This window comes from Pituophis catenifer, unplaced genomic scaffold (genome assembly GCF_029215685.1).
Source record: "Pituophis catenifer annectens isolate HBS135680 unplaced genomic scaffold, rPitCat1.0.hap2 SCAF_14, whole genome shotgun sequence".
NCBI lineage: Eukaryota > Metazoa > Chordata > Lepidosauria > Squamata > Colubridae > Pituophis > Pituophis catenifer.
Genome location: NW_027256894.1, coordinates 22,444,672 through 22,461,102, shown reverse-complemented (window position 1 = coordinate 22,461,102; position 16,431 = coordinate 22,444,672). Strand labels below are relative to the sequence as shown.

General features: G+C 44.9%; 1 protein-coding gene across 6 annotated transcripts in view; it reads right to left on the bottom strand.

Annotated features, from left to right (window-relative positions):
• Positions 1-16,431, bottom strand: part of TJP1 (tight junction protein 1) — a 111,179-nt gene that overhangs the window by 24,186 nt on the left and 70,562 nt on the right. For all 6 annotated transcript variants that reach the window (XM_070953342.1, XM_070953340.1, XM_070953341.1 and 3 more), the window contains exons 3-9: positions 13,217-13,341; positions 12,439-12,541; positions 9,789-10,062; positions 8,377-8,480; positions 7,520-7,688; positions 7,097-7,223; positions 2,132-2,274 (exon numbers count right to left, since the gene is read on the bottom strand). In XM_070953342.1, coding sequence (XP_070809443.1) covers positions 2,132-2,274; positions 7,097-7,223; positions 7,520-7,688; positions 8,377-8,480; positions 9,789-10,062; positions 12,439-12,541; positions 13,217-13,341 — 1,045 coding nt within the window. The remainder of the gene's footprint in view (positions 1-2,131; positions 2,275-7,096; positions 7,224-7,519; positions 7,689-8,376; positions 8,481-9,788; positions 10,063-12,438; positions 12,542-13,216; positions 13,342-16,431) is intronic.

The following is a 16,431-nucleotide window of genomic DNA, read 5'->3' as shown; positions in this document are numbered from 1 at the left end:
ACAAGACAAAACGTTTCACAGAATGAAGGATGCCCTTTTAATGAAAACGAAGCTTGGAAATGGCTGTCATTTAAGTTGAGTCTTTTATGCCTTTGGGACTCACAAGAACTCTAGATACACCCACATCTGAAGCCCTTATAAACAGAACACTGGCAGGGACATTCCCTAAATTCTGCTAAAGATGCTACCTAGCTCCTGGTAATGAAATATTTGGAAACCAACCCACAAGCTCAGAGAATGAACCTTTACTCCCAACTCTAGAACTGTTTCATCTTGGGCTCTGGAGTGTAAGGAACGTATGCCCTGTGGGGTAGGGTTTAAGGCAGAGGTCTTCAAACTTGGCAGCTTTAAGACTTGTGGACTTCAACTCCCCGAATTCTCCAGCCAGCATAGCTATTACATAGACAGCTATGCTGGCTGGAGAATTCGGGGAGTTGAAGTCCACAAGTCTTAAAGCTGCCAAGTTTGAAGACCTCTGCTTTAAGGGGTTAGATCAGGAAAGGGGAGAGCCCAGATTCTAGTCTCCCTTGAGGGTTGACTTTGGGCCAGACTCTTTCTCCTTTCAGCCCAACTACCCAGCCAGGTTCTCACTATGGAGGAAAATAAGGAGGCATCAATAAAAGAGAATATTTGTAGCTCAGGATTGAATGGGGGGGGGGTCCTTGGTGCTCTCTGAGCTTGGTGGTTTCCTTGCAGAAATTTCATCACCCAACTAGGGAACATCATCAGTACCACAAGGGAGAAAAGGAGGAGTAGGAGGAGGAGTGGGGTCCTTGGTGTTCTCTGAGCTTGGCTGATTTCTTACAGACGTTTCATGGCCCAAGTAGGTAACATCATCAGGGTTAGAGGGGAAGGGAGTTTGTGGAAAGGAGGAGGTGGAGGAAGAGGACCGTGGGGTAATAAAACGCCTGCAGGAAAGTCACCAAACTCAGAGAGCACCAAGGACCCCACAAAACAGGAGGCCGTTGCCCATTCAGTACCTTGCCCTTGAGCGGCTGAATAAAAGGCGAGACACTAGATCGCCTCAATAATAAACGGCCTTGCATCCGCCTCACAATAATTACTGAAGACAGACAGGGTGGAAGACCAGGAGAAGGAAGAAAAACATTTGGCCCGTCTCAAGTTCATTACTTGGTTACACAATTCAGAAATATTAACAAGGAGATTAGGAGGGAGTTCAAACAGCTGTTTACAAAGCTCCTCCATCCCCATCTGGCTGTTAATTTGGAGTGTGGGAGACCACATAAATAGAGTAGGAGTGCAGATAATAGGAACGGTTCGGGAAGGTAAATAAGGAGTGATTATATGGTGGAATGTTTGGGTGGGTGCCAGGAGGTAATCTTAGGCGTAATTAAGAAAACACGCTAATCTGGGTCTAGAAATTAGCCAGTTCCAATAAAGAAGGAGTTTCCTAGTGTGTGTTTTCATTCATATGTGTGCCTGGGCACAGGCAGTCCTCGACTTACGACAGTTCATTTAATGACCACTCGAAGCTACAGTGGCATTGCAAAAATGGACTTGTGGCCACTTTTTCATGCTTACGACCGTTGTGGCATTTCCCCACGGTCACGTGATCAAAATTTAGACACTTGGCAACTGGCTCGTATTTATGACGGTTGGAGTGTCCCGGGGTCATGTGATCCCCTTCGGACCAGCAAAGCCCACAGGGGAACCAAATTCACTTAACAACTGGGTTGCTAATGTTAACGACTGCAATGGTTCACTTAACGACGGGGGCAGGAAAGGATGAGGCAAAACTCACTTAACGAATCTCTCACTTCGCAAGATAAACTTTGGGGTCAACGGTGGTCATAAGTTGAGGACTGACTGTCATCATCATCGTCATTTAACGACCCCATAATCCCTGGCGGGGTGGAGTCAGGGCAACTGAATAGAGCTGGCAAAATGTTTTACTGGCCGGATGCCCTTCCTGTCACCAATGCGGAGTTTTGTTCGGCAGATAATATATTCTCATTGTGCCCAGAGAGAGAAATATCTGCCTCTACCTAGGATTGAACTCACAGCCTCCTGATTGGGAGGCGAGAGCTCCACCTCTAGGCCACCGCACCTCTCCTAAATTCAGGACTGCCTGTGTAAAAATTAAAACATGAAGCGATAGCGTAATCCTTACCTGGAAGTGGTGGAGTCTGTTTGTCATTTTTTTCTGCTACAGAGTCTTCTACGGCTTTGGCTAGAGAAGTTTCTTCCGCGTTCTTCACAGGCGTGGAAACCGCTCCCGGCTTGGTTATTCTTTCATCATCTCTATTCCGGTGACTACATCAAGAGAAACAACACACTCCCTTTTCAAATTGGCAGCTGTGATGGTAGGCTCTAACCAGGAAATCCAGACATTTCATAACAAAGATCTACCATATGGGATGTGGCACAAAACGGGGAATATGCAACCTGTTTGGGCTCTTTTTCTGGAAAAGCACCTGAGAACTGGCCCTTGCAGATATGTAAGAGTTTGGACAACTATTTGACTGAAATGGTATAGGGTTTCCTGCTTGTGCAAGGGGTTGGACTAGAAGAACTCCAAGGACCCTTCCAACTGTTTGGTCAAAGGGACCTCAGAATGGCCTACAGGGGTGCCCAACCTTGGCAAATTTAAGATCTGTGGACTTCAAGTCCCAGAATTCTCTCTGGGAATGGAAGTCCATAAATCTTAAAATTGTCAAGGTTGGACACCCCTGGCCTAGAAGCTCCTGGGTCAAAGTTTTCCTGTTATTAACACAGCTGCCTGCAATTTACTGCAGGTTCGAATCCCTCCAAGGCTCAAGGTTGACTCAGCCTTCCATCCTTTCTAAGGTGGGTGAAATGAGGACCCAGTTTGTGGGGGCAATAAGCTGACTTTGTATAAATATACAAAAGGATGAAGGCTATTGCTTAACGCATTGTAAGCCGCCCTGAGTCTCTGGAGAAGGGCGGCATATAAATCAAAGCAAAATAAAAAAAAAAGTTTTCCAAGGTCCTAAGCCTCCAGATAGAAATGAGACACTTATATCCTCCTACAACTTGAGGAATGCCAATCCTTTCTCCAATATTTAAAGAATGTGCTGCCCTTCTCTTTGCCCCGTTGGCTGATTGGGCCCCACCGACCATGCCACTCCAAAAATATGAAAACTATGTCAGATAGCTCAGTGTTTATAATGCTGAAAGATGGAGAGAGAGAGAGAGGAAATAAAAGAGCCAATGGCACCTTCACAAAACCAGCAATTAATTGTCCTTCTAGACCCATGAAGCTAATGGAATGGAGTAACAGAGTTGGAAGGGACCTTGGAGGTCTTCTAGTCCAACCACCTGTCCAGGTAGGAAGCCCTATACCATTTCAGACAAAGGCTCTCCAATCTCTTCCAGGGTTGAAACACCCAGAACTTCTGGAGGCAAGTTGTTCCACTGATTAATTCTTCTAACTGTCAGGAAGTTTCTCCTTAGTTCTAAGTTGCTTCTCTCCTTGATTAGTTTCCACCCATTGCTTCTTGTCCTTCCCTCAGGTGCTTTGGAGAATAGCTTGACTCCCTCTTCTTTGGGGCAGCCCCTGAGATATTGGAACACTGCTATCATGTCCCCCCTAGTCCTACTTTTCATTAAACTAGACCTACCCAAGTCCAGCAACCATTGTTTTATGTTTTAGCCTCCAGTCCCCTAATGTGAATCAGTGATGGACATCTCCCCACTCTGGACCAGTCCTAGCAGAAGACAGGCAACCAGACACAGTCTTGAGGATGTACAACATAAAAAAAATGAAGCTATATTTATTCTAACTCTCCTTCCCAAGCACAGCTAATACGCTCACGTATTATAACAGCAAGAAAATATCCCTGAGGTTGAGCAGATATGTTCTTGTTACTCTCTGAATTTGGTTCTTTTCCTGCACCCAGAAGCCAATACTAATTTATCCTTGGTGAAATAATTAATATGCAAAGCGAGATTGGTTTTAACGGCTGTTTTTCTCCATAAATGAACAAGAAACAAAACCCAGCGCAAAGCTTTGCTTAGCTCTGATGGAGCCGCTTCCTGCAAATAGATGGCACCATCACCTCTACAAACTCATGATCTTAGAAGAGACCACGGTATGCAACACTCTTCCTTGCATGAGGACTTCAACTGTTGCCTGGCAAACACAACAGTTTCTTGAAAGGTCAAGAGATCTGTACCAAAAGCCATCAACACTGAAGAACTGAGAAGGTACAAGAATGAGTATGTTTATGATCACCATTACAAAGACAGGATTATCATTGCAATGACAATTATTGATTGTGGGATCATGGGTTTGCCTTACTGCTGACTAAATAGGGGGAAAGTCCTGATGCTTTTATGGAAAAACCTGATGATTCCCAAAGCAAATATGAAATACTAAATTTCTGGCAGAAAAAAACCTCACATAGTTTCATGCAGAAAGGAAAATCTAGAGTAGTTTATGATAAATATAAGGGAAAACCCAGCTTGATAGAATATTTTCTAATCACTCTGGAATCTACAGCCATTTTTAAAATAAATATTTTTGTTTAATTAAAGCATTTGCTCCTCCTGTTAATATATCACGGGGTACTGTATGTATGTTGCAATTTTAAAAAGGTATCATCAAATATGATATTGCTGATAAACCAATAGAGCCAGTTTGGTCTAGTGGCTAAGACACCAGGTTAGAAACTGGGAGACTGTGAGTTCTAGTCCTGCCTTAGCCATGAAAACTGGCTGGGTGACTTTGGGCCAATCAGCAGAGACCGTGAGTTCTAGTTCCGCCTTAGCTATGAAAGCTGGCTGGATGACTTTAGGCCAATCACCAGGAGATGGTGAGTTCTAGTCCTGCCTTAGCTGTGAAAGCTGACTGGGTGACTTTGTGCCAGTCACTCACGTTCAGCCCAACCGGCCTCACAGAGTTGTTGTTGTTAGTGGGATAACAGGAAGAGGAAGATGCGTTGGATATGTTCGCTGCCTAGAATTATTTGTAAAAATAATAAAGGCAGGATACAAATAAATAAACAAAAAACAAGCGAACACTCATCCCAAAAAAAATATCTCCAAAGACAAAACAAACATGGGAAGAAGGGTAGCGTTGGCTATCAAGGATCATCTGCAAGGTATCTCCTCCCAACGTTGAAATTTTGGAGGGAACTTAACTCCATGTGCACACATGAACATCGTTCTCCTCAACTCCTTCAACAGGAAGCAAGGAACATCCAAGATAGTCCTTGACTTACAAACATCTATCCAGCAACCGTTCTTTCTGGGGAGACTCAACCTGCTTGTTTGTAGTCTTCCAGATGTGCTCTGGCTCTTCCAGGTGTTCCTGGAAACACTGCAAAGTTCCAGAGAAAAACCAAACCACCCAGAATAGCTGGTTTGTTGTGTTCCAGAACCATCATGAGGCTTCTGGCATATCCTCCATGAGTAACATTGCAGCCCTAGGATGGCTTGTACAAAAGCCATTCCTTAACAGAGAACGATGTTGAGGGAAAAAAAATCACCTCAGGGAGAAAGCTCCTTCAGTCTTAGAAGCAAGGTTGGAAGGTCAATCAATCGCCCAAGAGTTGAGGAGCCTCAAAGCTTCTGCCTCTGGTATGTTGTGATCACTGTTTGCTTCTCAGAAGGCAGCGAACGGCCTGCTAACCTTCAACTCTTCAGCTCTGAAGTGTTTTCTTGAAAAGCCAACACTCAAACACTGCATCTTCAAGTGGCCCTTGCTCAGCTTCTCCTGCTCTCTGCTGCACCCACCCTCTGCCTAAATAGGTGAATTTCATGATATTTATGTGGACAATGACAACTCTGTTGCCTATATAAAAGCTGCCAATGGTCCAAAAATCTCTCCCATAGCAAACTTGGCTTTTCTTGGTCCTTAATCTCTCACAGAATCCCATAAAGTTCACATGGAACTCTTAAGTTCTGTAGAAGCCACTTTGAAAAAACCCTGGGTTACTCCATCTTTTCACCTGGAGGAAACTTTCCTCAGTAGGATGAAGCAGAGAGATGTTCTTCATCGCCTACTGGAATAGGTCAAATAGAGCGTTCCTCTCCTTGTTGGAGAAGACATGTCCTGGGGAAGCTGGCCAGATCCATCCTAGGTCTTCTCTGCTCAAGACACACAATAGTTGAACCTGGAACCTCCCTTCCATATCACAAGAGTTACCGACAATTCAGCCCAACAGACCAGCGAGAGACAACCCAGATTGCCAGCACCTGCAAATGGCTCTACCCACACTAATCCTGAACACCCTTTGCTTAAGACGATTTTTTGGATCCAATTTATTACAATCCCTGGCGAAGAACAATCAAGGAGCTGAACTATAAAGGATTCCAGATGCTCATCCCGCTGGAATCATCTCCACCCACAGAGGATAAAACAGATTCTCCTGTAAAAAGTCTGAAGGAGAAGACCCAAACGACATGAACATGGAGAAGAACATCATGGGGAGAACGCTTCCCGGACCAATCCTAAGTTTTGAACTTTCTAGTAAATATTCAATTTTGTTTTGCTTTTATAAAAAAAAACAAGGAGGGTGCAGGAAGTGTCTTGACACCGTCATTGTTTCTGGATGACAGAATGTTGTTAAAAATTACAGCCCATTTCCCATGAGTCACCCAAGGTGTGATTTCACTCCGCATATGTGTTTTGGCAGTAGAGCTTTGACTTCTAACATCTGTTCCGCATCAGGAAGGATCTTGGTCTTTATGAAAGGATGCTCAACATAGCAACATTCTAAAATAACCTTAAGTCACAAAACAAGGGAAGTCAGCTACAGGATGGTTTCATTAAGAGAGAGATCCAGATTGGAGATCCAGATTGGATCCTGCAACATTATCCCAGGACATGTATATTTGCCTCCATTCGTCAGGACAGCCTTACCGCTACGCATCTAATTCCCCAAATCCATCCTTCCCTTAGGTGGCATCTCAAGAGTGAACCCTCCAGAAGACCAAATCAGAATTCCAAAGATAAGATCTTTGAAAGCTATGGGTCCATTGGTCCATCACCTCACCGATGTCCGGGGGTGCCTCCCCACCCGTGGCTCTTGCGTTCACCCTGAGCAGCCATCCTCCCGTCCCTCCTTTTCATCAAAAAGTCTACTTCAAAAGAGCACAAGGCGACCATCACCTGCCATTGTTGGGCTGCTGTGGAGAATGTTCTGACCTCTGATCAGGAGATCGTGAACGACTGCGACGGGGCCTGTCATGGGATCGGTTGGAATGATCAGATGCCAGCGACTGAATTTCTGAAATGTCTGTTAAATAAAAGTGGGGGTTTTCATGAGATGATTTAGAAGTAAAAAGATGGCATGATCTTCCCTAAGAATGAACGCAAGCTTGGGCAGGACTTGGAGGGGCCATCCGGCTTTCCAGACAGGAACTCCACTGTTTCCGCAATTTGGTCAGTGTAAGGTGGACTCTTTAGGCATTTCTTCAGCCCTTCCCCTGCGGAAGATCCCGGAAGCCTTGCCGTTCCACCTGACACATCACAACTTTTGGTCTCAACGGGGAACGGCTGACAGCACAGCAAGAGAAAGTCAGCGATACTCACCGTCTCTTTCTGAAGCATTGGCTGAGTGGATGCTGTCAGAAAGATCTGGGACATTCAGCAGAGTTGCTCTCTCATCCCTCTGAACCACCATTTTCAACTTGCCCTTTGACCTTTCTATCAGGGTTTTGGCGTCTGTCAAGGACATATTTTCCGTGACAGTTCCGTTGATCTGCAAGAGAACAGAGGGAAGACTGGTAGGAGTAACCGATGAGAAGTTAGCATCTACACGAGGGATGTCCAACCTTGGCAACTTTTTAAAGACTTGTGGACTTCAACTCCCAGAATCCTCCCATCTTTTGGGAGATGGCTGGATGGGAAATTCTGGGAGTTGACGTCCACAAGTCTTTAAAAAGTTGCCAAGGTTGGACTCCCTGATCGATACCTTCGTGGCATCTTTGAAGAATTAAAAGGGTGGGGTGAGGGGGAAAATGCCACCGGTTTTGTCTAGACCAGCTTGTCCCAATCGGCAGCCTTCTGGATCTGCTGGAACTGGTGCTCCCTCCAGCCAACCATGACAGATAAAAGATGGGAGAAAGCGGGTTTACTGTTTCCTCAAACTAGATTAATAGTATCCCACCTTTTCTGCCCTTTATACAGTTGAATTGTTTTCTTTAATACTCCAAAATATGGCTTAATTAAAAGCCAGACATTTCAAAATAAAAAAAAAGCAACTTCAAACAGTGGCTAAGTGAAGGGTCGTATCTTGAGGATTACTTGTACTTTAAACAAAAGAGTTGCTCAAATACGAGTATAAAAAGAGAGAGAGAGACAGAGAGACATAGAGAGAGGAGAGAAGAGAGAAAGAGAGAGGAGAGAGGAGAGAGAGAAAGAAGAGAGAAGAGAGAGAGAGGCCGTACCTTCAGCACAACATCTCCTTCCTGGATGTTGCCATCTTTGGCTGCCAAACTGTCTTGAGAAATTTCTTTCACAAAGATGTGGCTGGCCAGGCGCAACCCATATTCTGTGCCAAACGAAAACGAAGCAAGATGCTGTCAACCCAGAACTATTTCCGTAAACCTGCTTTCTCTGCAAATTGCACTTTCCTGGACTCTACCAATTCCCACAGAGCATGGCCGGGTACATTTTGGGGGGAAGAGAAGCTGACCCTTGTTTGATTCTCTCTTTTTTTTTTCTTTAGCAGATGGAGAAGCTGCTGTGTCCTTCTGGGGTAAGACGAGAGGCTGTGCAGGAGAAGAAGACCCTCCCAGTGATGCCACCCCCCCCCCAAGTTGTAATGTTCTACCAACAATATCCAAAGCCCTCTTTATTTTCCTGGACTTCTGTCCCACCTTCAACACTGGCCATTAAGATGTGTGGACTTCCCAAGATCACCTGTTTTAAGATGTGTGGACTTTCAACTCCTAGGATTGACTGAGGATTTCTTGGGAGTTCAAGTCCAGGCCTCTCAAAATGGCCAAAGTTGGGAAACACTGCTCTAGGTGAAAGCGTTGACCCTCACAGAAGTAGAAGAGGAGGATTAAATCCATAGTTTTCAACAGCTGGGATCAACCCTGATCTAGCCCAATAGGTCCTATTCTAGATATGTCAGCCAGGGAGGGCTGGGCCACCAATCCCTCAATTCTTTGTCTTCTTCTCTCCTTAAACATGTGGTTTTCAAATGATGTGAGGATGTGATGCTCTCAAAAGATAAAAGGATTTGTGCAACCACCTTTCCCCGCCCATGAATGAAGCGAAAGATTTCACCAGGATTAGGGTTAGACAAGAAACAAAGATACCACTCCCTTTTACTAATGAAACTTTTAATTTATGCATCGTAGGGATTTTCAGAGTTCTACTTCTGCAAGATTGCATGAGGAACAAAGCTCACAACAAGTTTGGGCACCAGCACTCAGGAGGAGAAGGAGGAGGAGGAGGAGAAAGGTGATTTCTATGCCATCTTTTATACATTTTTGGCCAACTCAAAGACATGAACATAGCTAATACTTCAGCCTCCAATTCGCTCCACAACAGCTACACAGAAAAAGCCCTACTCTTAAAAAGAGTAGTTAGAGAAAGCACTTTTTGGCAATATGGAGTTATGTTTTCCAAACAAGATGGGTGAACTTGCTAAGTTTAATTCCCTATGGATTCCAATTCTTTTATGTTATTGATCCATTTTCAAATAATTCAGCTAGAACATAAAGGGAACCAGCTCCCAACAACCCTAAGCCTTACCTCTGTCCCAAATGTGATCAAAGTGGGGTCAAAACAGAAGGGGGTTAATTCTTTAATGAAGTCCACCCACTCAACCGAGGGGCTGTCGAAGTACCTTCGTTCTTCCTCGATTTCACCAACGTGACCTTCGTGGGTTTTGCGGGTTGACTGGAAGCCATGGATCTCCGGTCTGACCTGGGCGACACGCTCCTTTCTCGACTTGCGCTCCGATCCCTCGTCCAACTTTTCTCGTGCCTTCTACTTGTAGCACCGTGGGGACCTCTGGGGTCATGCAGTTCCTCTTCATAGCTGTCCTCGTCGTTTTCAGAGACGGGGTCAGGATCCGTCCGAGTCACTGGGATATGGACTTTCTTCATTCTTCGGATGGTCTGGAAGACATCCAAGGCAACAATCATTTCTGGCAGGGATGTCAAGCTGGCCACATGCCACAAAGCAATAGCATTTAGACTTATATACCGCTTCATAATGCTTTACAGCCCTCTCTAAGCGGTTTAGAGTCAGCCTATTGCCCCCACCAATCTAGGTCCTCGTTTTAATGACCTCGGAAGGATGGAAGGCTGAGTCAACCTTGAGCCGGTCAGGATTGAACTCCTGGCTGTGGACAGAGTTAGCCTGCAATTCTGCATTCTAACCACTGGGAAGGGACGGGACAGGACGGGAACGGAAGGGAAGGAAAGACTAGGAGTAACACTCTTCACAGTGCTTTACAGCTCTCTCTAAGTGGTTTATAGAATCAGCCTGTTGCCCCCAATAATCTGGGTCCTCATTTTACCCACCTTGGAAAGACGGAAGGCTGAGTCAACCTGAGCCTGATGAGATTCGAACTGCCAAATTGCAGGCAGCCGGCTGTAAGTACTGCACTCTAACCACTACACAACCGTGGCTCAAATATGGAATGAATAACGTTTTGGATATAATGGTGGATTTTTAAACATTATGTTGAGGTGATGGAGCACCCACAACTTCTGGTGGAAAGCTGTTCCACTGGTTAATTGTCCTCACTGTTAGGAAGTTTCTCCTCAATTCCAGGTTGCTTCTCTCCTTGATTAGTTTCCATCCATGGCTTTTTGTCTTGCCCTCAGGTGCTTTGGAGAATAAGTTGACCCCCTCCTCTTTGTGGCAGCCTCTCAAATACTGGAAGACTGCTATCCTGTCCCCCCATGTCCTCAGTTGCTCGAGACTGGCCAAATTCAAATCCTGCCACCTTTCTTCATATGTTTTAATCTCCAGGCCTTTAATCATCTTAGTTGCTCCTCTTTGTACTTGTTCCAAAGTCTCAGTCTACATCTTTTTTGTAATGTGGTGACCAAAACTGGATGTAGGTTCCAGGTGTGGCCTTAATAAAGCGGTGCTAACACCAAGCTACTCTACAGAAGAGAAGGCGTGGCATTCCCAACCCTGCCCCACTAGATTGCTGCCTTGTTTACACGGCAGGCCCAGTGCTGAGAAGAGGGCCAGGGCACAAACTGAGGCCTTCTGTACAGTCACAACCCCCTAACTCAGTGTTTCTCAACCTTGGTAGCTTGAAGATGGGTGGACTTCAACTCCCAGAATCCCCCAGCCAGCGCTGCTGGCTGGGGGATTCTGGGAGTTGAAGTCCACCCATCTTCAAGCTTCCAAGATTGAGAAACACTGCCCTAACTGATTAACTCCAAGAGGCTCTCGTGTGTACACATTGGAGTCCAGTTCTGCCTTTTCTGCCACACTGCCATTTGGGCAAAGCACATTCCTTTCCTGTCTGCAACTCCCTTGTTTTAACCTTCAACACATCTGAAGCCTGCTTTGGCTTTGAACCTACAAGGGTTGATAAGAAGATTAAATACACACACACACCCCTACCAAGCCCAGAGAGAGATGGGCCTTTGTGTCAGCCAATGCTCTCAGCAAAAAAAAACAACCTTTCCCCTGCAGGGAACTGTAGCTAAGATTTATGCCATTTAATAGTCAAGAGAACTTTTAACAGATCCATGAACTAAGCCCTGTTTTAAGGCGTAGATAGGATGGGTTTTCTACCACTGAATTGCCTTTCTAAATCACACCATTAGCTCCCTGGTCTAACCAGTCACACACAGCTGGAACAGAAAGAGTCCCCAGCTTTCTCTCTCTCTTACACACACACACAAACACACACAAAAACACACATGAACAAACAAAACTGGAGGTTGCCAGGTTCAAAAGAGGACCATTCTCTACACATTTGGCTATGCTCTCCATATCCATCTATCCATCCATTTTTTGTATGGCTGCTCACTCAACCCACAACTGGCTACCCAACAACAGAAAAACCAAGAATAAGAGAACAACTTAAGATGTTGTGTAAAATTAAAAGCAACTCAATCTACTAGTCATCCAAGCACCTAAGGTGGGTTTCCCTCACTGCCTGTCCCAACGCCTGGGAGAAGAATCTTTGGGGCCCTTGAGGCTGAAGGTTGGAAGTACTGAATCTTGGTCAGGAGTGGGTGAGGGGGTGTCCCTTGGGGCAGGTGCCACCACAAAAAAGGCATGCTGCCTGGGTCCCATTAGATGGCACGGCTTCATGGAAGAAACCCAGAACCCTGATTTCCAAATTCTCTTCTCAAGCCATCTCAGGCGTTGGAGCGACCAACGTTTAGCAAAAGAATACACAAAAGGATTGAACTGGCATATGATATATACATCCCGTCCAATCACAAACAAACACAACATGGCAACTGCTTTCCTGAAAGACAGGAAAGGGGGAGGGGGGGGAAAAAGACCCCACTTACAATTTTGGCATTTTTCCCACTTTTTCTCAGCTGCTGGACGGCGAAAGCGTGTTCCACGTTATCCATGGAAACGCCGTTAACCATCGCGACACGGTCATTCTCCCTGAAAAGGGGGGGGGGAGAAAATAAGAGAACAGCAAATCAAGAAGACCCCTCCCTCTATACATAAAAGGAGAACAATTTGCTCAAATCCACAGTAAGACTGAGAGTCAAAATTCTTCAGTTCTTCAGATCACTTTAATTTTTTTTTTTTTAATTTGATTTATATGCTGCCCTTCTCCGAAGACTCAGGGCGGCCTACAATGTGCTCAGCAACAGCCTTCATCCTTTTGTATATTTATACAAAGTCAGCTTATTGCCCCCACAAACTGGGTCCTCATTTCACCTACCTTAGAAAGGATGGAAGGCTGAGTCAACCTTGAGCCTTGGCGAGATTTGAACCCTGCAGTAATTGCAGGCAGCTGGTCTTAATAAAGAGACTTAATAAATATAATAAAATAATAAAAAGCTGGTCTTTTGCATTATTCCTTGTTTTTTTTTTAACATGCAGGTTCTCCCACGCCCAAGGTGAAGAACATGTGATGCTCTCATGATTAGGGTCCCAACTGTGATTGTTAAGTTGTGGAACACTTGCAAACCCATGACTCCAATGGTAGAACGGATGCAATTCTTGTAACAGCTTCGTGGAAACGGTTGGATAAGGAGCAAGAGTAGAGAGTCCTTCTAGAGAGGCTCCAAACTCACTACTCCCCAAAGCCAAGGTTAAGGCAACACTTACTGTAACAGCCCTTCCGCTGGGCCTCCTTTGAGCACATCTGATATGACAATTGAGGTTTCACCGCTCTGGAAGTGGGGATTGTCTCTCCCACCGGATATTGCGATGCCGAAGCCAAATCCAGGCGCCTGAGAAGATCAGAAAGACGGTTGAAGTCCTATCTTCCATCACATCATCATTCTAAGCATGGTGACATCTACTGAACCACAACCTCAGATGTTCTCCAACATCTCCTTCTCCATGAGGCTCCAACCCATCTTAGACCTCGTGGAAATCATACATTTCCACGATGAGACAACACGTGACAAGAACTCTGAATTACAGTACACCTGTATGAGTGGGGTGTTAAATGTTTTTGGACCATTCCAACTCACAATCATATTATTTTGAAGACCAGAAGGTGTCCCAACCCTACTGCTGTTCCAACCCAGTGGTGACCCACCTGGATCTCTCTGTTGAAAGTTGGGATGTCTCAATCCCATCAGGACCTGCCTTTCACTTCCCCACACAATTGTATGCTACATCACAAACGAGTTAAGGTTAAATTTTTCCCCATCATCTCTGTCTGGTTAATACTAGAGCAGAGTATTTAGAATAGAAGAAAGCTGGAAGGGACCTTGAGGTCTTCTAGTCCAGCCCCCTGTTGAAGCAGGGTAAAAACTCAGTGAAATGCAAACACTGTACAATTTTTTTTCACAGTGTCCCCAAAAAACCAGCGTGTATGATTCAAAATAACCAGTCGAGCAAAGCAGAAGCAACTCCTTTGATCAATCTTCTTCCTGCTGGCTCAAAGAAGCAAATTTCTCTGATCTTTTGATTTTCTGTTTTAAAAAATCGCTGGTCAAGAACAAAATCCAAACAATCCTATCCCAGTTGGAAGGTTAGCCAGTGAATTCCTAAATAAATTGCCAAAAGGCGGGAGAGGAGCCGGAGTGGTGAGAACAATAAACATTTTGGTTATAGTTTTACAAGCCATACCCAAATATTTTACCCGACACACCAGCATTTGACCTTTAAGCCAGCCAAGTAGCAACTGTGGAAACGCCAGCCACAAATATAGACCTCACCAAGGGTTCCTAAACTCCGGATTTTTAAAATGAGATCAACGGAGCAGCCAGAAGCAAAAATGGGTACGGAAAACCCAACTTATTAAGGCTGATAGGATTACTGCAGTCTCCCTGGCCTTGCTCAAAATGCCAGGCGAGAATTGGAAGGCTACCACCATTGTACAGGCAAGCCATCAGTAGGGGCCAAGGGAACAGCCTCTTTGACGCGAATAAAATAACCGAGGAATAAAAATAAGAAGCCACTCGTAATTTGGACAGGAGAAAAAAAATGTTGGCCGGGGTTGGGTTAGTGCCTGGGGATGAAAACCACCCAGATGCTTTCTTTTCCTCGATGGGATTCGGCTCATTGTGCGCAGAAAACATCACAATGGGAGTAAAGCTTCCAAGATTATTTCTCACACAGTTGGGAAGGCATTTTATTTTTTCTTTTCTTTTTCATAATGAAAAGCTTGCCAGAATCCACCCCAAGCTGAAATTCTACTCGGGTGAAAGAAGAAATGCAGGTCCCTTCACACTCCCTTTTCCCCTCCTTTGCCTGTATGACTTCCCTTGACAATCGTTTTTGGAGTGGAGTTGCAAGAACCAAATCATCTTGCTTCAGAATGGTTGCATTTTTATGCAACACCCTTGACGGTTTTTCATGAAGCTGGACCTCAGAAATTGAGATGATCTGCCCTTAAAATTTTCACACGTTGTGTGTAGGTGAAGGAGTCGTGGAACCTGGGGCTGGAATCAAAAGAGGAATCAACCTAGAATCCCTACGTAGTCACAAACAAACTACATGCCATTGACTTTATTTAACTCCAAGCGGGGACTGACCATTAGTTGAGAAGATTCCTGTTCATAGGCTTTCAGCAATAAAGCAATTTAATTGGACCTTCATTTGTGGACCTGTTCTTTCGCATCTGGCAACGTGCAAATATTCTGATGTGTTTTAAGCCCCCGCCCCCCAATCTTCAGAAAGAAGAGTAGCTTTATCGGGGTTGGGATGAAACTAGAAAAACCCTTTCTCCAGGCTGTGAGTTTTATTCTGCTGTAAGAGCCTAAAGATATAAGCATCTTTCCTTCTTGTGTGAACTTTCTCTACAGGCTACGCGGCACCAGGATTGTCTCTCCCAAATGCGGACCAACATCCACATATACTTTTGCTTATCAACACAACCCATCCTAAGAACAACAGGCAAATTCTGCCTTAATGAAATATTAGAGGAGGCAGTTGCATCAACCTTTGAGTTTACTTCTCATTTATGAAGTCGGTCAAGTGTTTCCCAACTTTGGTGACTTTAAGATCTGCGGACGTCAATTCCCAGCTGGGGGAATTCTGGGAGTTGAAGTCCTTCCATCTTGAAGTAAACACTGAAGGACCTGATTCAGGACTCGTGAACATCTCAGGTGGTTCGTTTGAAGGCCAAATCCTGGGAATATGTCTGGTAAGACGTTGTGTGTGTGAAAGTTGCTGGAATGTTCCAAGGGGCCTTGTCACATTCAGAACTCCCTTGTTGAATCTTTTAACTATTTATAGCTTGTAGGAAGTTTCAATCAGCCATAATCTCACTCTCCGTCCAAGGAGGAAAAAGAGCAACCCCCCCCTCCCCACCGAGGTCATCTCCTTTCCTGCAGCTCTAATTTGGAAAGCAGATGCCCTTCCTAACAAGCTGAAGAGGTAATCTTGCTTTGACCAAATCCAAGTTTTAATCAAGAATTAGAGGAAATGGAAATCTCCTACAGGACTTCTGTTTCCGTTGAGAAAACATGCCTTGTGTTGAAGGCTCAGAAAAGCTGTTTTTTCCCCCCAAGTAGGAATTAAGAGCATCTGGTGCAGTTTTTATCTTCTGCACAACTCCGAAACCCTCCCAGTTGGACTTCTGCTCCAGGCTGCCATCCGAGCAGTGCAGTTCCGCTTCGTATAACAGTGATGGACTGAAGACAAGTAAACTGTTTTTTCTCCAGCTCTGTTCATCTCTGAATATTAGTGCAGGTAATTCTTGACTTGTTGTGTTCGTTTAGTGACTGTTCAAAGTTACATCGGCACTGAAAAAGTGACTTATGACCGTTGCAGGATCCCACAGTCACATGGTCAAAATTCGGACCCTTGGCACCTGACTCGTATTTATGGTGGTGTCCAAGGGTTTTAATTTGATCATCTTTTGT